Source organism: Abrus precatorius, unplaced genomic scaffold (assembly GCF_003935025.1).
Source record: "Abrus precatorius isolate BTA unplaced genomic scaffold, Abrus_2018 Scaffold8, whole genome shotgun sequence".
NCBI classification, from domain to species: Eukaryota; Viridiplantae; Streptophyta; class Magnoliopsida; order Fabales; family Fabaceae; genus Abrus; species Abrus precatorius.
In genome coordinates this window covers 38,141,412-38,155,251 of record NW_020874428.1, presented here as the reverse complement: position 1 = coordinate 38,155,251, position 13,840 = coordinate 38,141,412, and the positions used below count along the sequence as shown (strand labels likewise).

Genomic DNA, 13,840 nt, shown 5'->3' with positions numbered 1-13,840 from the left:
GTTACTTGCATGACAGTGCTAAAAACTACAAGACCATGTAAAAATGATAAAGACAATGAAGCATGCAGCATTTGTATGGACGTGCTATTCTTAGTAGCATATTCATGTCTGCTATCTACACCCCCATGCATGTCTTTGAATTTCAATCATACCACATAGCACCTTCAAAAGCTTTGATAAAGGTTCCTCTCCTCCAAATTACGCCTGATTGCTACACTTATTCCAACAATAAGTTTTTTTTATATATATTTAGAAAATTAGGTATAATGTCCATCAATCTATAAAAAAAAAAATTTTAAGAGCTACTATTAGCAAATAAAATAAATTCTTCTAAATTCATTTTCCTTATAAAAACCTGATAAAATAATTGTTTATCAATAATTTTATAAACAAACAAGAATAAAAGCACTCTTAAATCAATAATAGAAGTGAGTGAAAATTATTGAGGAGAGATATTTAAATTATAATTATAATAGTTAATTTAAAAAACCATAATGATTCAAAGATATGGATCTACCTTAATTGTCGAACGTTATAACTTTGAATGTGTAATAAAATAATATGATTTTGATTATTTGAACTGTATACCATCTCAAAATCATTAATTAAAAAATTCATATAATTGTAGAATAAAAAAATAATTATAGAATAATATCTTAAAAATTATATTGTTTAACTAATTAATACATTATAATAATAGTATAAACGTTTAAGAACAATAAATTAATATAAACATTGTATGAATCAAATACGAATGTAAATATTTTAAAATTATTTGTCAAAATAAATTATTCAATAATACTTTTAAATTAAAAATTAGAGTTTATGTATAATAAAAAAGGTACATATTACGAAATATTTTTAAATTTACAGAGTCTAAAATTAATCCGTTTTTATTTCATACTTGTTGATTCAAAAAAATTATATACCATATAATTTAAATATAGAATCTCTTACTAAATATCTAGTAATTATATTGAATATTGACTTAAATACTTCTAATTTAGTTATTAGAGTCAATCATTCACTATCTCAAAAATGAGTTTTTGAAGCGTTAACTTAGACAGCGGTTAGTAAAAATCGTTTTGTAATTATATATTTATAAAGCAGTTCTCTGTTAACTGCTCTCAGATCTATACTTTTTTCTAAATGATGTTTTTTCTATACTTTAAAGACTTTAGTAAAAAATACTCATTATTAACTGCTCTCCAATGTATCAATAAAAGAGATCTATACTTTTCTCTCTATTAACGTTAAAAATTATCCTACTAATTTGTTCTTTTTTTTTTTTTGTTTGGTTCATGCAGATGTAGACTGATTGATTAACACCAAACGCATAAACTCAGGATTTAATTTGTGATAAAAATAAAGAAAACTCACAAAAAAATTAATTTTAAATTTTGATTTAAACGTAATAATAAATTAATTTTACTTTGCAGCAGAAAACTAAAAAAAAAAACTAATTTCAATTTTCAAATTTGCGTTTGTTTAATCACTCTCTTAAATATAACATATCAGATAGCGCAAGATTTTAGAACAGTTCTAAACGCTCTCTAATTTAAAACAGAATTGCTCTCAGATCTCCATTCTGTTGTGGTGATTCAAACAAATAATCTCGAATCATTAGATGAAAATGAAACTTTGTAATTAATTGAATATAAATTTAAAGACTATTCTTCAAGTAAGTAAGGGATAACCTTTCATTTAAAAATATATTGTCAAATGAAATGCAGTTAATATTTTATATAAATTTAGTTTGGATAAATTTTTAGAGAAGTCTTTGTAAAAAAAAATTAGTATAAATTTTTTTTTTTTATAATTTACTCAAATTGTGCAGACAATTGTGGTCAAAAGTCAACATCTCCACCATTGTAATATATTGCAGTAAAAAAAAAAGTAAGTTACACATACTCAAGAAGAACTCGGCCTTACAGTTTTTGTCACACAATTTGCATATATAAAGTCTGCTACGAATGTCAAACTCATTGCTATGCAACCTCTATTCAATTACCCACGTTAAGCAATGATGACAATCTTAAATAAGTAAGGATGAATGTCTATATAAGTAAATGAGAAATCCATGTTTAAGGTATGCTAATCATCTTTAGCTTACATAAAGAACCTTTCTTGAACCCTTTATCACTTGAGCATATAAATGTTTCTTTATCAAATCCAACAACTTGCTTGAATTTTTTCACTACTCAAGAGAACATTCACATAAAAATAGAGTAAATTCTTAAGTACCGAGTCATTAATAAATACTACAAGTTAACAAAATTAAAATGAACAAATGTATGTAAAGTGTAGTAGAAACAAACTACTACTCACCCAAAAAGAATTTAAGAATTTAGACGCATGTTGTAGAAGTTGGCCCAGTGAGGTCCATCTTGGGGCATCAAATGAGAGTTTACACTTTTGCTGTCTAATTAATCCACCCATCATTCCACTTCCTTCACTTCGCTCTCAGGAATTATGGTGAAAGAGATAAGACAACTGCATTCCTAGAGAACAAAGGGCCTGGACCTATGCCAGATTTAGGGTCCATGAAATCAGCCCTCTGAAAGTAGCAGAATCAGGCGCACAGTAGCCGGGACCAATTTTATTATATATGGCCACGAATCAATACTGCAACCTCACCCATTCACTATTTTCAATCAAACCTGTTAATTTCATTTGGTTTTAGCCTCAATTTGCTCCAATCAAGCCCGGTCACTGTCTTCCTTCTACACCCTTAACTGGTGGTCCACTATACATCTTGGACAACAAATTAAACTTTTAACATAACAACCCCTTTCATTTGGTGTTTCTTCGTTTAACCATTATCATGGTCCCTGTCAAGCTGCACATGCCTTCATTATAAGTATATACGTTTTCAATCCCATGATCACACGTTGGGATCCAACATGGCGAGATGTCACTTCTTTCATTGTGGGTCTCAAACTTTATTATTTGGGGTTTTTTAAAGGGCATTTGAATAATTTTCCATAGTGCGAGTATATATGAAGTCAATTAAATTACGTAATTTTAGAATGTAATTGAAATACACTATTTTATATTGTCTTGTAATAATGATTAATAATGTAAAAATCTTTATACTGATATCGAAGTTAAATTCTTTGTTTTAAATGTGAAATCTATGTTAAATTTCTTACATAAAATATATGTGACTTGTCCCGTTATTTATTATATAAGTTGACAAATCGTCTATTAAAAATCTTCTACAAAAGGCAAACTAATGACAACCAACAAACATATAAAACCGGAAAGAATGTGGAGATGCAAAGAGGAAAGTATGGAAATTAGAGGTGGACATGTGGTGTTGGTCACAAACGACACTACGCAATCATGGCTTCATTGAGTTGGGAATGTCCTCATTGTCCTGCCAACTAATGGTGCCTTTTTTATTTTGATCAGCATCAACTAATGGTGCTTTATTAGTTTAATGGGTAAATCTCACGTGCCATGTACACATGGCATGAGCATAACCATTCTCCTCTTCTAATTAATAAAGGAAATGAGAACACATAAAAGTGGCGTAGAGTTCATGAACTTGAATCATAGTACTCATTTTATGATTAGTTTACTGAACTTTGCGTTCAGAAACTTCAAAATATCATAAGAATATTCCTTCTTCCACAACTACTTTCTTTAGAATATGATGTACAGTTTTCTTTTTTTTCAGTGGAACGTGCATTAGTTAGACTTTGCATCATGAGATTTTTGTAGCCACTTGTTAGGAATACATTACGAAGAAAATCCGAAATTGCTAATGTTCCATTGAGCACTACGTATGTTGATCAGTTTTTTCGGTTCCAACAATGTGAAATGTTCTAAATCTTCATATTGATCATCAATTATACTAACAAACTACACGATCCACTTTGTTTGCATTTAGAATATGAATACCAAAGTCATAAGGGGAACAAAAATCTGCATATTTATCTGAAGTTTAGTGTCACCTATATACATATATATAAGTTTGGGCATGTTATACATGAATAGTCCAGTCCCAACGTAAATCTAATGTTTCCTCTCCTATTAACAAGGGATGACCTTGAGCTGCCATTGACAAAGACAACCACATTGAATCTCTGATGAATGAGTGGTAACTTTATTAGAAATATAAATATATATTTTAAGCATAATCAGTACCGCCGGTCAGCCCCTCTGGCTTACACAGGCGACTAGGTAAATTGTGAAGAGTAAAGACGACTTAACTTCGAGTGCCTAATTTATGGGGGCCCATGATATCAATATATCAAAATGACATGTTACAGTCAATTTCTACTAAGTGTAAAGCAGTGATCAAGATCCAAGTACTTTCTGGAGTCAAAGTGGCAAGAATAGACCATAGATTTCCAGAACAGCACAAAGGATGCTTGAAAGGAACAAAGTTTGGTCATTGTTTTTTTGCCACTTCCCAAATTTTGATGAATGCCATCCACTACAGGCCAACTTTTTTCCAGGAATAAGGAAGCAACACATGATACTTCCTCTTCAACATTAAAAGGAACCAAAGCTTGTGTTTTGTTTGTGCCCACTTAAACGTTGTGGGCAGCAAGGTCGGTCCACTGGTTGCCTTTCATGTGTTCAGCACAACACTGCAATCTGTGAGGACATGTCTATTTTGCATCCACTGATACAAGTGCTGATTGAGTTTAATAGCAATTATCTCCCAACAAACTAATAATAATTCAAACGCTTAACAGTAAAAATATCTGCAATTTTTTAAAATTATTGTTAGCGTGACTATTCACTATTCACTGAACTAAACATGGGCTATAACCTTGAGAACGTTATAATTGTCTTTATGGGCACTCCAATGTTAAGATAACGATCCCCACTGCCAAACAGGTCTTAACACCCTATGATTGCAACCAAAAACCAATAAATTAACATTTCCATGTGATTAGCTCACGATAGTACTGTACAGTCATGTCTCATTTACTTGGCCACCAGCTTTAATAATGACCAATTCTAAATTAGAACCAGCTCATATTTTTTATCTTCAAAAACAATATAACCATAAACAATCCTCATTGATATTTACATCCTGTATCTCTACATATTTTACCCCATTTTTACTCTCTTTCTTCTTATCCCATCACATATCAGATGTCAAAATAAATATCACAAGACCAAAATATCGTATAAAAACAAACACGTCCTGAGAGTTTATATATTATATAATATGATTATCATAACAAACCAAATTTTCTCACTATCTCAGATTTTTAAGAAAATCACATTATTTATCAGTTAATAAATAAGACCACGTCCTAAAGTTCTATTGAATGCTCATTCTCGTTCAGCTTTCGAACAGGAGACCAAAAGCAGCAATTACCTGGGAATCAAAAGTTGATGCAGTTTCGAAAGTTTTAAACAGTTCATGTTACATCTTTAACAGATCTCGAGAATGTATGTTTCTAAATGCTGCATGGAAAACTTTGAAATTATATCACAGATTGAATGAACTAAAACAAGATAAAAAATATATACATATATTGCATCCTTACTTGAATATTCACATTAAAATAAAGTTGCGTTTTTTTTTTATAAGTTGATGAAATGATAAAATTTTCAATAAAAAAAAAAGGTAAATTCACTTTATTTCATTTCATACCTTCAAGTTTTCGAAAAGAAAAAAAAAATACATCTAGTAATTTCATTTCATACAATTTTAAACAATATAAATAATGGCAATTAGCGTCACCTATCTTCATTCCATCCATCATTTTTTATAAATCCAAAAATAACCTGGGCAGATTATTTGTGGATAGAAACCCCTTAAAATTGCAGGTGGTGAGACCATGCCAGACCAATGAAAAATAGATGGCACGTAATACATTAACATGAAAAACTGAATTCTCGATTTTCTTCTCCCTAGCCACATTTTTCACCTTGTCAATTTTCTTGAAAATGGCATCAGCTATACATCATAGGCCGGAGAGGAATTCCAATCTACAAGGATTCATTCTCTTGACCATCATGCAGAATGACTAAGTATTGTGGTAACCCAACCCAAAGGAACCCCAAATCACATTAATCAGCTAATTAATCTCATATGTGCAGGACAAGGAAAGGCCATAATTATTTATACGAACTCCTATTTTTAGTTGTTCAGGGATTTACATATATCACCAGCCAGAATCACCAAGTTTAGCACTATTATTGAATGTCGATTACCTTAATGCACTCAATTTATGTAAACATGAATCATGGTTCAGAACAAATACTCGACCACAGACAATCTTGAAGAGCCAGGCCATGACACTTGGAGCCTCACCATGCTATCAACATAATAAAATTCCACAGGTTCTCCATCAATCTTACAACTTACCGGCTTCTCTGATGCAAATACCCTCATTTCCCCATGCCCTCTTACCTCAATCCTTGTCAAAATTTCCTGTTTATCAAATTCTGTCGACAGAATTGAGCCCCCAGAGTTAAGCATATTTACCAACCCAATTGGAGCAAATTGGATTGATTTTGTGGGTAAGACAACCACGGGAGAAACTGTCAAAAGCTCAAAACTAAAAGGCTCAAGTGAAACCTCAACACTCTCTGCATACTTCATCAGCTTCAACTTATCATCCTTAAACATGTACACAGCAAATACTTCTACCCCTTTGATGCAGATTGGGTGGTTCCCTTTGCTCCATTCAATGTCTTTAGGACTTGCAGAGCAAGTCACAGAGTGTGAATAGTCAGAGGCACTCTTGTTTCTCCTGGTAATAGGGCACCACCCTCCTCCTTGGCAATTGAACAGACCCAAAACCCCGGAATACTGTAAACACAAAAAGAAAGAGTAATGGCACACACATTCTTGTGGAAACTGATACACAATAGCATGAAAAGGAACACATGTTAATTATGTCAATGTCTGAGTCTTACTTTATTAAGGTTCCAAATTTTCAGCATTGTTTTGCCGTCATGTAAAGGGTCAACGAATAAGCAGTCTCGGGTGGGAAGTGCATAATGTTGACAACGCAAAATGGAGCCATCAGGTAGAACAAGCTTCTTAAGCAACTTGAAGTTGTGGTTTCCAACAGAATCGCTTACATAAACTGGTCCACCAGAGATGGCACGAGAAGCAGCATGGAATTCAGCACAAGCATGATCTGATTGGAACATGTCCCAATCTGGGTGTATAAAATTTCCCATCCACAAACTGTTGTAAGCACAGTGCACCATGTGACATCCTTGTAGCCAATACGTACCGTTTGGATCTCCAGCAGGATCCGTACACCAAAAATCATCACCTGCATAATGAATGTATTACAAGGAATAAATATCTATACTATAAAGTAACATTGATTTTGATTACAATAGTGTGTGTGATTTAAGTTTCATAACGTACGTACCAACGCGTCCAAGGGATATGGTTTCTGTACCAAGGAACATGAAGTCATTGCACTGCTGCATGCTAGCAATGACACCATTGCCTTTGAAATGCTTCCTCACGGAAGCAGTGAGTGCTTTGTGATATGCTTTGGCGAGTTCAACACGACCACCGTAGTCCTCCGATAGCATCTCTAGAACCTGCCATTTAAGCGAAAATTCTAATTGCACTCTGAATTCATTGCTATTTTTTACTCCTACCATTATGGACTCCAATCTTAATTTCTCCATTAATTTTCGAAGACTAATTAAACTAAAGAAAATGATAACCAATGTCTTAAAATACTCGCTAAGGAATGAGAAGTAGAAAATTTTTACAACTTTCATAAATGTAGCTCTACCATGAGGATGATCATATTGTTTTTTATAATTTTTAAATATTAGTTAAAATTTATTTCAAATCACAATTTATGAGCATGAATTAGAGTTAGGGACTTTTTTTTTTAAAAGTCAAATGCTAATCAAAGTCCAAGAAATCAAGAGTAAATGTTGTTATTATTATTATTATTAATGTTTCTACTTTCGGTGTTTTTTTTTTCTCAATGCATTTTAATATAACTTATAATAAAAATATTTTACTTTAAATTTCTTAATACATGCTTTCGAGTTACCGATTAATAACACCCTTTTTTTAATCTTAATAATTTTAATTGATAATAAAAAGTGTATTTAAATGATGATATTAAAGATAATATCATTAGCATTTCTCATAGGTGTGTATCATTTTCGGATGTGCAGAAGGAAAAAGCTAACATAATTTTATTCATATGTAACATATGGATCTGTTACATATGGATCAAATTATGTACCACAAGGCTGTAATTAATTTTGCAATGTTAGCTTGATATATTTAAAAATAGTTATAATATGTTCTTACAATTTATTTGAAATAATCATATTAATCATCAAGTAAAAATAATAAATTTATTTGTTTATGTTTTAGCTTTGAACCGATGAAGTATGGTACGAATTGAATGGCAAGAACTTTGCAAGTTGCAACAACAGAATGTAGGCAAACAATAATAAAACAGGAAATGGATTTGGAGAAAGACTCACATGTGTGACATCAATCTTGACACCGTCAATTCCCACAGATTCGAGATGAGAATGGAGACCCTCATACAACAAGTGCGCCTCTTGCGGTGCCACCAACCCGACCCCATTCTCCACTATCTTCACCACCGCCAAATCCCTCATAGTCATCTCAACCCCTTCAGACAACTTAGTAGCAACCACCTTCGACTCAGGCATCCCTACAACGTTGGGCCTAAGCCCACCCCAATACCCACAAAGCGCATGCCACACATACACATACTCCAAGGCCTTAAACTCCTCTTTAAGGTCCCTCACAAAGGCACCCATCCCTCCATCATAGGGCACCCTACGAGACCGATACTCCCTAAACTTACAATTTTCTTCAAATTTTATAAGCCTATTTAGCATTTGCTCCCCAGGAATGGAACAATTCAAGCTTCCTTGGTCCGTAACGGGTTCATCATCACGACAAAAAGTTTGCCAACCATCATCGATGATTACAAAACCCGGAGGGCATCCACCTTGCACAAGGCCCTTCACACCTTCCCACACTCCTTGAGGGTGCACCTTGAGGTAAAACGCATCCCAAGTGCACCACCCCAACTTGTCCACAATACCCGGTGGGGTTTTTTCTTCTAGAAGCTTGAACGATCCAAGATGGACTCGCATCACTTTCATTGCTTCGTTCATTAAACTAAAGGGATCATGGTGCACGTGAATGTACAAGGAGCTTCTGAAGGTGGACTCGGTGACACGTGTGGACCCGCTCTCCATGCAAATGTCCACGTCATCATGGAGTCCTGCTTGGAGAGAGGCTCTGAAGGGTCCTTCCAGGAGTGGCAAGAGGAGGACATAGGGGCGTCCCTTGTCTATATCGTTCTCTAGAATCATCATTTGGGTTTCGTGTTCCACGTCACGCCCATTGGTTCCTGACCAATGAGTGCTCCACCATAGTTTGAAACGGAATATGCTCGTGAATTTTATTCCCCTCAGCTTCCCGATTGGAACCACGTGGCGGCTTCGTGCCGTGTCCGCGTTGAACCCCACGAAGCAACCCACGGTGGTGGTTGAAGAATCGTGGGGCGGTGGAGTGGCGGTTGTTATGTTTGGTGGGACTTCAGTGAGGATTGGATGGTCATTGGCAAAGAAAGTTGAGGCTTCGAGTTTTATGGAAAAATGTGAATCAGCTTGGAGAAGCGCTTTTTCTTCAAGGGTGGTTAGCCTTGGCGCCATGGCGAGTCTTCAATTCAGTAGAGAGAGTGTTCCTATAGAGAACAATTAAGAGAGGGAGGTTTCAAGTTTCGGCAATGAAAAGAAAAGTGAGTTGATAATATATAAAGGTGAATGCGCTGGTGGAAGGGGCATCTAATGCCCTTCTTAGCTGGACTATCCTAATATTAAAAGGATCGTGCACATACAGTAGTTTAATTTAAGTGACAGTGATTCTATCTGTTTCGTTTTTTTTTAAAGTTTAGGTTTCAATAATAGAATAATTTATTACCATTTCGAGATCGTTAATGGATGACACGAAAGTATAATTGAAAACTTATAACTAACGTTATTTCTAGATTTAAATGATTCAGTGACTCTTACATTCTAATAAATGAAATCCCATTCAACTCGTTTTGCGATAAGCTGTATCGTTTGTGACTGCTTTCCATTCTTCACATCACACTTCCTGCAAGAGTCTCCTAGAAACTCAAGAAAACTCGGGCCTTTGAATCCTCAATCTCTTGTCCGGACCAATGAATATGCATGCATCTTTATTCTCAATACCCATACAAGAAAATTCTTAACTAGCCACGGGTTTATTTACTCCTGCTTAAATAATTCAATAATCTTACTTCAGTTAATGAAATTAAAATTATATATGCTTTTTATAAACAAAAACTTATCAATCTAAATAAGATAAAAAAAATTTACTTTATGAAGTAATTTAAACAAATTCTCATATTTTTAGTATGTAAACTATTATTTGATTAGTATGAGGGTATTATTCTCACTAGTTTTTCTTATAATGGGCAAGCCAGATCAGATTTTACCTAAACCAATCGATGAAAATTGAAGATGTAGACTTCATTATTTTTATAAAAAAAAAAAAGGGGACATTAATGGCAAGGTAAACGTTTAGAAAGGTTTGAAGGTGATTGTATAACGAGATTGATTTAATTACTTGCCGAATTTTATTATGTTATTCTTAGCTATTTGATCCTATAATCATCTATTTTTTGGGTTCCTGATCATGTAATTACATTCCTGTTTTGTTCCCGATTGGGATTATACAGGGTTGAGTTAGGTTCAAATTAGATGGACTCTGTCTAAGTTGATATTTGGTATAGCTAGCTATCCGTAGCACCCCTGCTCGCAAAGATTAGGCTACAGTACAGGTTTGGTCTAAAATATATTGTTCATATAATTGATGTGATTTCATACATGAGAAATAATTATCTGAGTATTAATGTTTAAATATTGCTAATTAATAATGTGTCTTAACGTGACTTGATTATTTTCATTTCACATACATGAACCATGAAACTTATGAAGCTTTATAGTGTAAACAACTGAGAAAAAAGGAACAGTCTGATCTATCACAAATTTGCAAAAAGGTGCAAAAGTCTAACTGGGGAGTTGTTATATCGATTGACTGTTTCATCTTCTTGTATTGTTTTTGAAGTTTGTCTTCCAGATATTTTAAGAGGCCGTGATCCCAAAAGGGAGACAGAACCTTCAGGAACAGGTTAAGGATTTAATTTAACATATCCAAACCTCAAAACATTAACATCGCGTGTTATTAAATATAATTAAATTTATATTTAATTTATTTTTATTATATATAGGTATATTTCATAAATATCTTTTATAGTTAAAGGAAATAATTTGTTGTTACTTCATTTTAATAATTATAAAATATTTTCCTCAATTGAACATGAGTTGGTTAAATAATTAAAATTTTTAATGAAATAATATCTAATATTTATTTTCTTATTAAAATAACAGAAATTATTCAATAAATAAAATATTTAATGAAATAATATCTAATATTTATATTTTTGTTAAAATATACGATCTAAAAACCAAAAAAAAAAAAAATCCAAAGATGAAAGTTGAATAAGATGAGTGAATAGTGTTGGAACTTGAAATAAATTTTACTGATGAGGTAACGGATAAAACAAAGAAAAAGGATAAACATAAGCGATATAGCTGTGCGGTGACGGGTTACGTGTCATAAAGACAAGAAAGCGTAAAACCGAAAGCATGCTTGCTTGCCACCTCACAAATTACGTAAGAGTTCTGCTGAACAAGTTCCAAGCTAAATATTATTTTTCTTTCAACAATAAATTATATGTAAAATTATGAAATATTTTTATAAAATTGTTAAAATATTATTTTTAATTTTTTAAATAGTATATGATAAATGCTAACAAGAAAATAGATAAAAAAATTAAAATATTATAAATGCACATCTTTTCATAATTTTTAATGTACTTTAAAATATATTTTAATATTTTATTTCTATTTGCTATATTAAAATGATTTTAAATGTGTGTTTAAATGTGCATAATAAAAATTGCATATAAATTTTTGTTTAAAATTAAAAAATATAAAAAATTCAATATAATAATATTTTAAAATATTATAACATTTATTAATTATTAATTCTTTATATGTGTGTTTTAGAAACGTTGAAAATTGTATTATAAATATTATTTTCATTTTCCATAATTTAGCAACTTTACTTATTATAATTATTTTATAAAATTAGTAAACAAATAAATTTCTTTACAGCTGTACCTTTAGTAATCAATATTTCTTAATGAAAAAACAATAAATGAGGAAAGTCTTGTCAATAATAAAATTATATGTCTATGATTATTTAATTTATTTAAAATTAAAAATAAACAATTGTTAATATAATATACAAAATTTAATATATAAATTGATAAATTTAGTATTAAAAAAAGATATTAAGTAGAATATGTATTCAATATTTATTTTTAAAGTAAATTTGTAGATATTAAATATTAACAAATAAAGAGTATAATAAAAATTAAGTAGATTATTTTTTATTTATTTATAAGAAATAACTATTAATATTAAATTTATTATAATGATAAAAAATGATAATTCATTTTTAAATTTATAAATTATTAAAACATGTTTATACTATTTATTTATTATTAAATATATATTTATAAAATTTGCACCTATCATCTATAAGTGCATATAATTATTTATTTAATAAATAAATCATTCATTTAAGTATTTAATATTTTGCTTTTTAAATATAATATATATTATGATATATAATTATTTTTATTAATTTTAATAAATTATTTATTTATCTTTTATAAATAAAATTACAGACAATACTAGAATTTTATAAAATTGAGAATATTATTTTTATAAAAAAATATTAAACATAATAAATGAAAGATAGAACATAAAAGATATTTAATATTTATTTTAATTGATATCTTTGAAGCACTCAGTAACGTAACGTACAAACGAGCGAATGTGAGTCAAGTGTTTAACATTTAAGTTTAGCCTATGAAAAAAAAAAAGTTCAAGCTTGACTATGTATTTAAATGTGTCAAATTTAAAGTTTGAGATTAACTCAATTAATTTTGAAATTTAAACTTAACTAATTAATTTGTTTATATTTTTTTTATAAGTTTTGAATATTTTGTTTATTAATTTAGCAACTTATACCTTGGATGTATTTAAAAAATAAAATAATAATATGTTAATTGTTTTGAATATTTTGTTTATTAATTTAGCAACTTATACCTTGGATGTATTTAAAAAATAAAATAATAATATGTTAATTTTTTTAACGAAAAGAAAGTATGGTAACAACACAGTGTTAATATACACTCGTTTTTAGGGAAGTATGTTAGTAAATTCCACATTTGACGAAAATTGTAGTTATAGTTTATAAAATTGTACTTGTTAGTCTATTTAAAGATTTTATTTTATTGTCTTGATATAAATTTAATTTTATTAAAATATTTTGATGTAATTTATAGATTTATTTAAAAATTATAATTTTTTTCTAAAATAAATTTTATGTCAAATTTAGGAAACTCAAGTGAGACCTTAAAAAATGCCTATATTGAATTAAATTTAAATCTTAAATTTCAAATTTCAAATTTCAAAATAGGTTTAAGCTGAGACTTATAAAGTTCAGATTAATTTAACCTATTTTTATGGATTTTTTTAGAAATAAAATAAAAAATATATAAAACTTGAAATACATCATTTTTATTTTAATATACAAATCGTTCAAGATATACATGATTTATGTTAACACGGGACATGCTCACAGAAAAAAAAAAAAACATATTTAAAGTTTTATATTTATTATTTTATTTTTAAAAATGTATTATTTTTTTTCTAATAATAT

The 13,840-nt window shown here is 30.4% G+C and overlaps 1 protein-coding gene across 1 annotated transcript; it reads right to left on the bottom strand.

Moving 5' to 3' along the window:
- Window positions 1–6,223: 6,223 nt before the first annotated feature.
- Window positions 6,224–9,669, bottom strand: LOC113874845 (galactinol--sucrose galactosyltransferase-like). Its single transcript, XM_027513059.1, has 4 exons — window positions 8,458–9,669; window positions 7,365–7,542; window positions 6,895–7,262; window positions 6,224–6,787 (listed from the first exon to the last, which is right to left on the bottom strand). Exons 1-4 carry the CDS (start codon window positions 9,667–9,669, stop codon window positions 6,224–6,226), a joined length of 2,322 nt encoding a protein of 773 aa, XP_027368860.1.
- Between the last annotated feature and the right edge of the window lie 4,171 nt (window positions 9,670–13,840).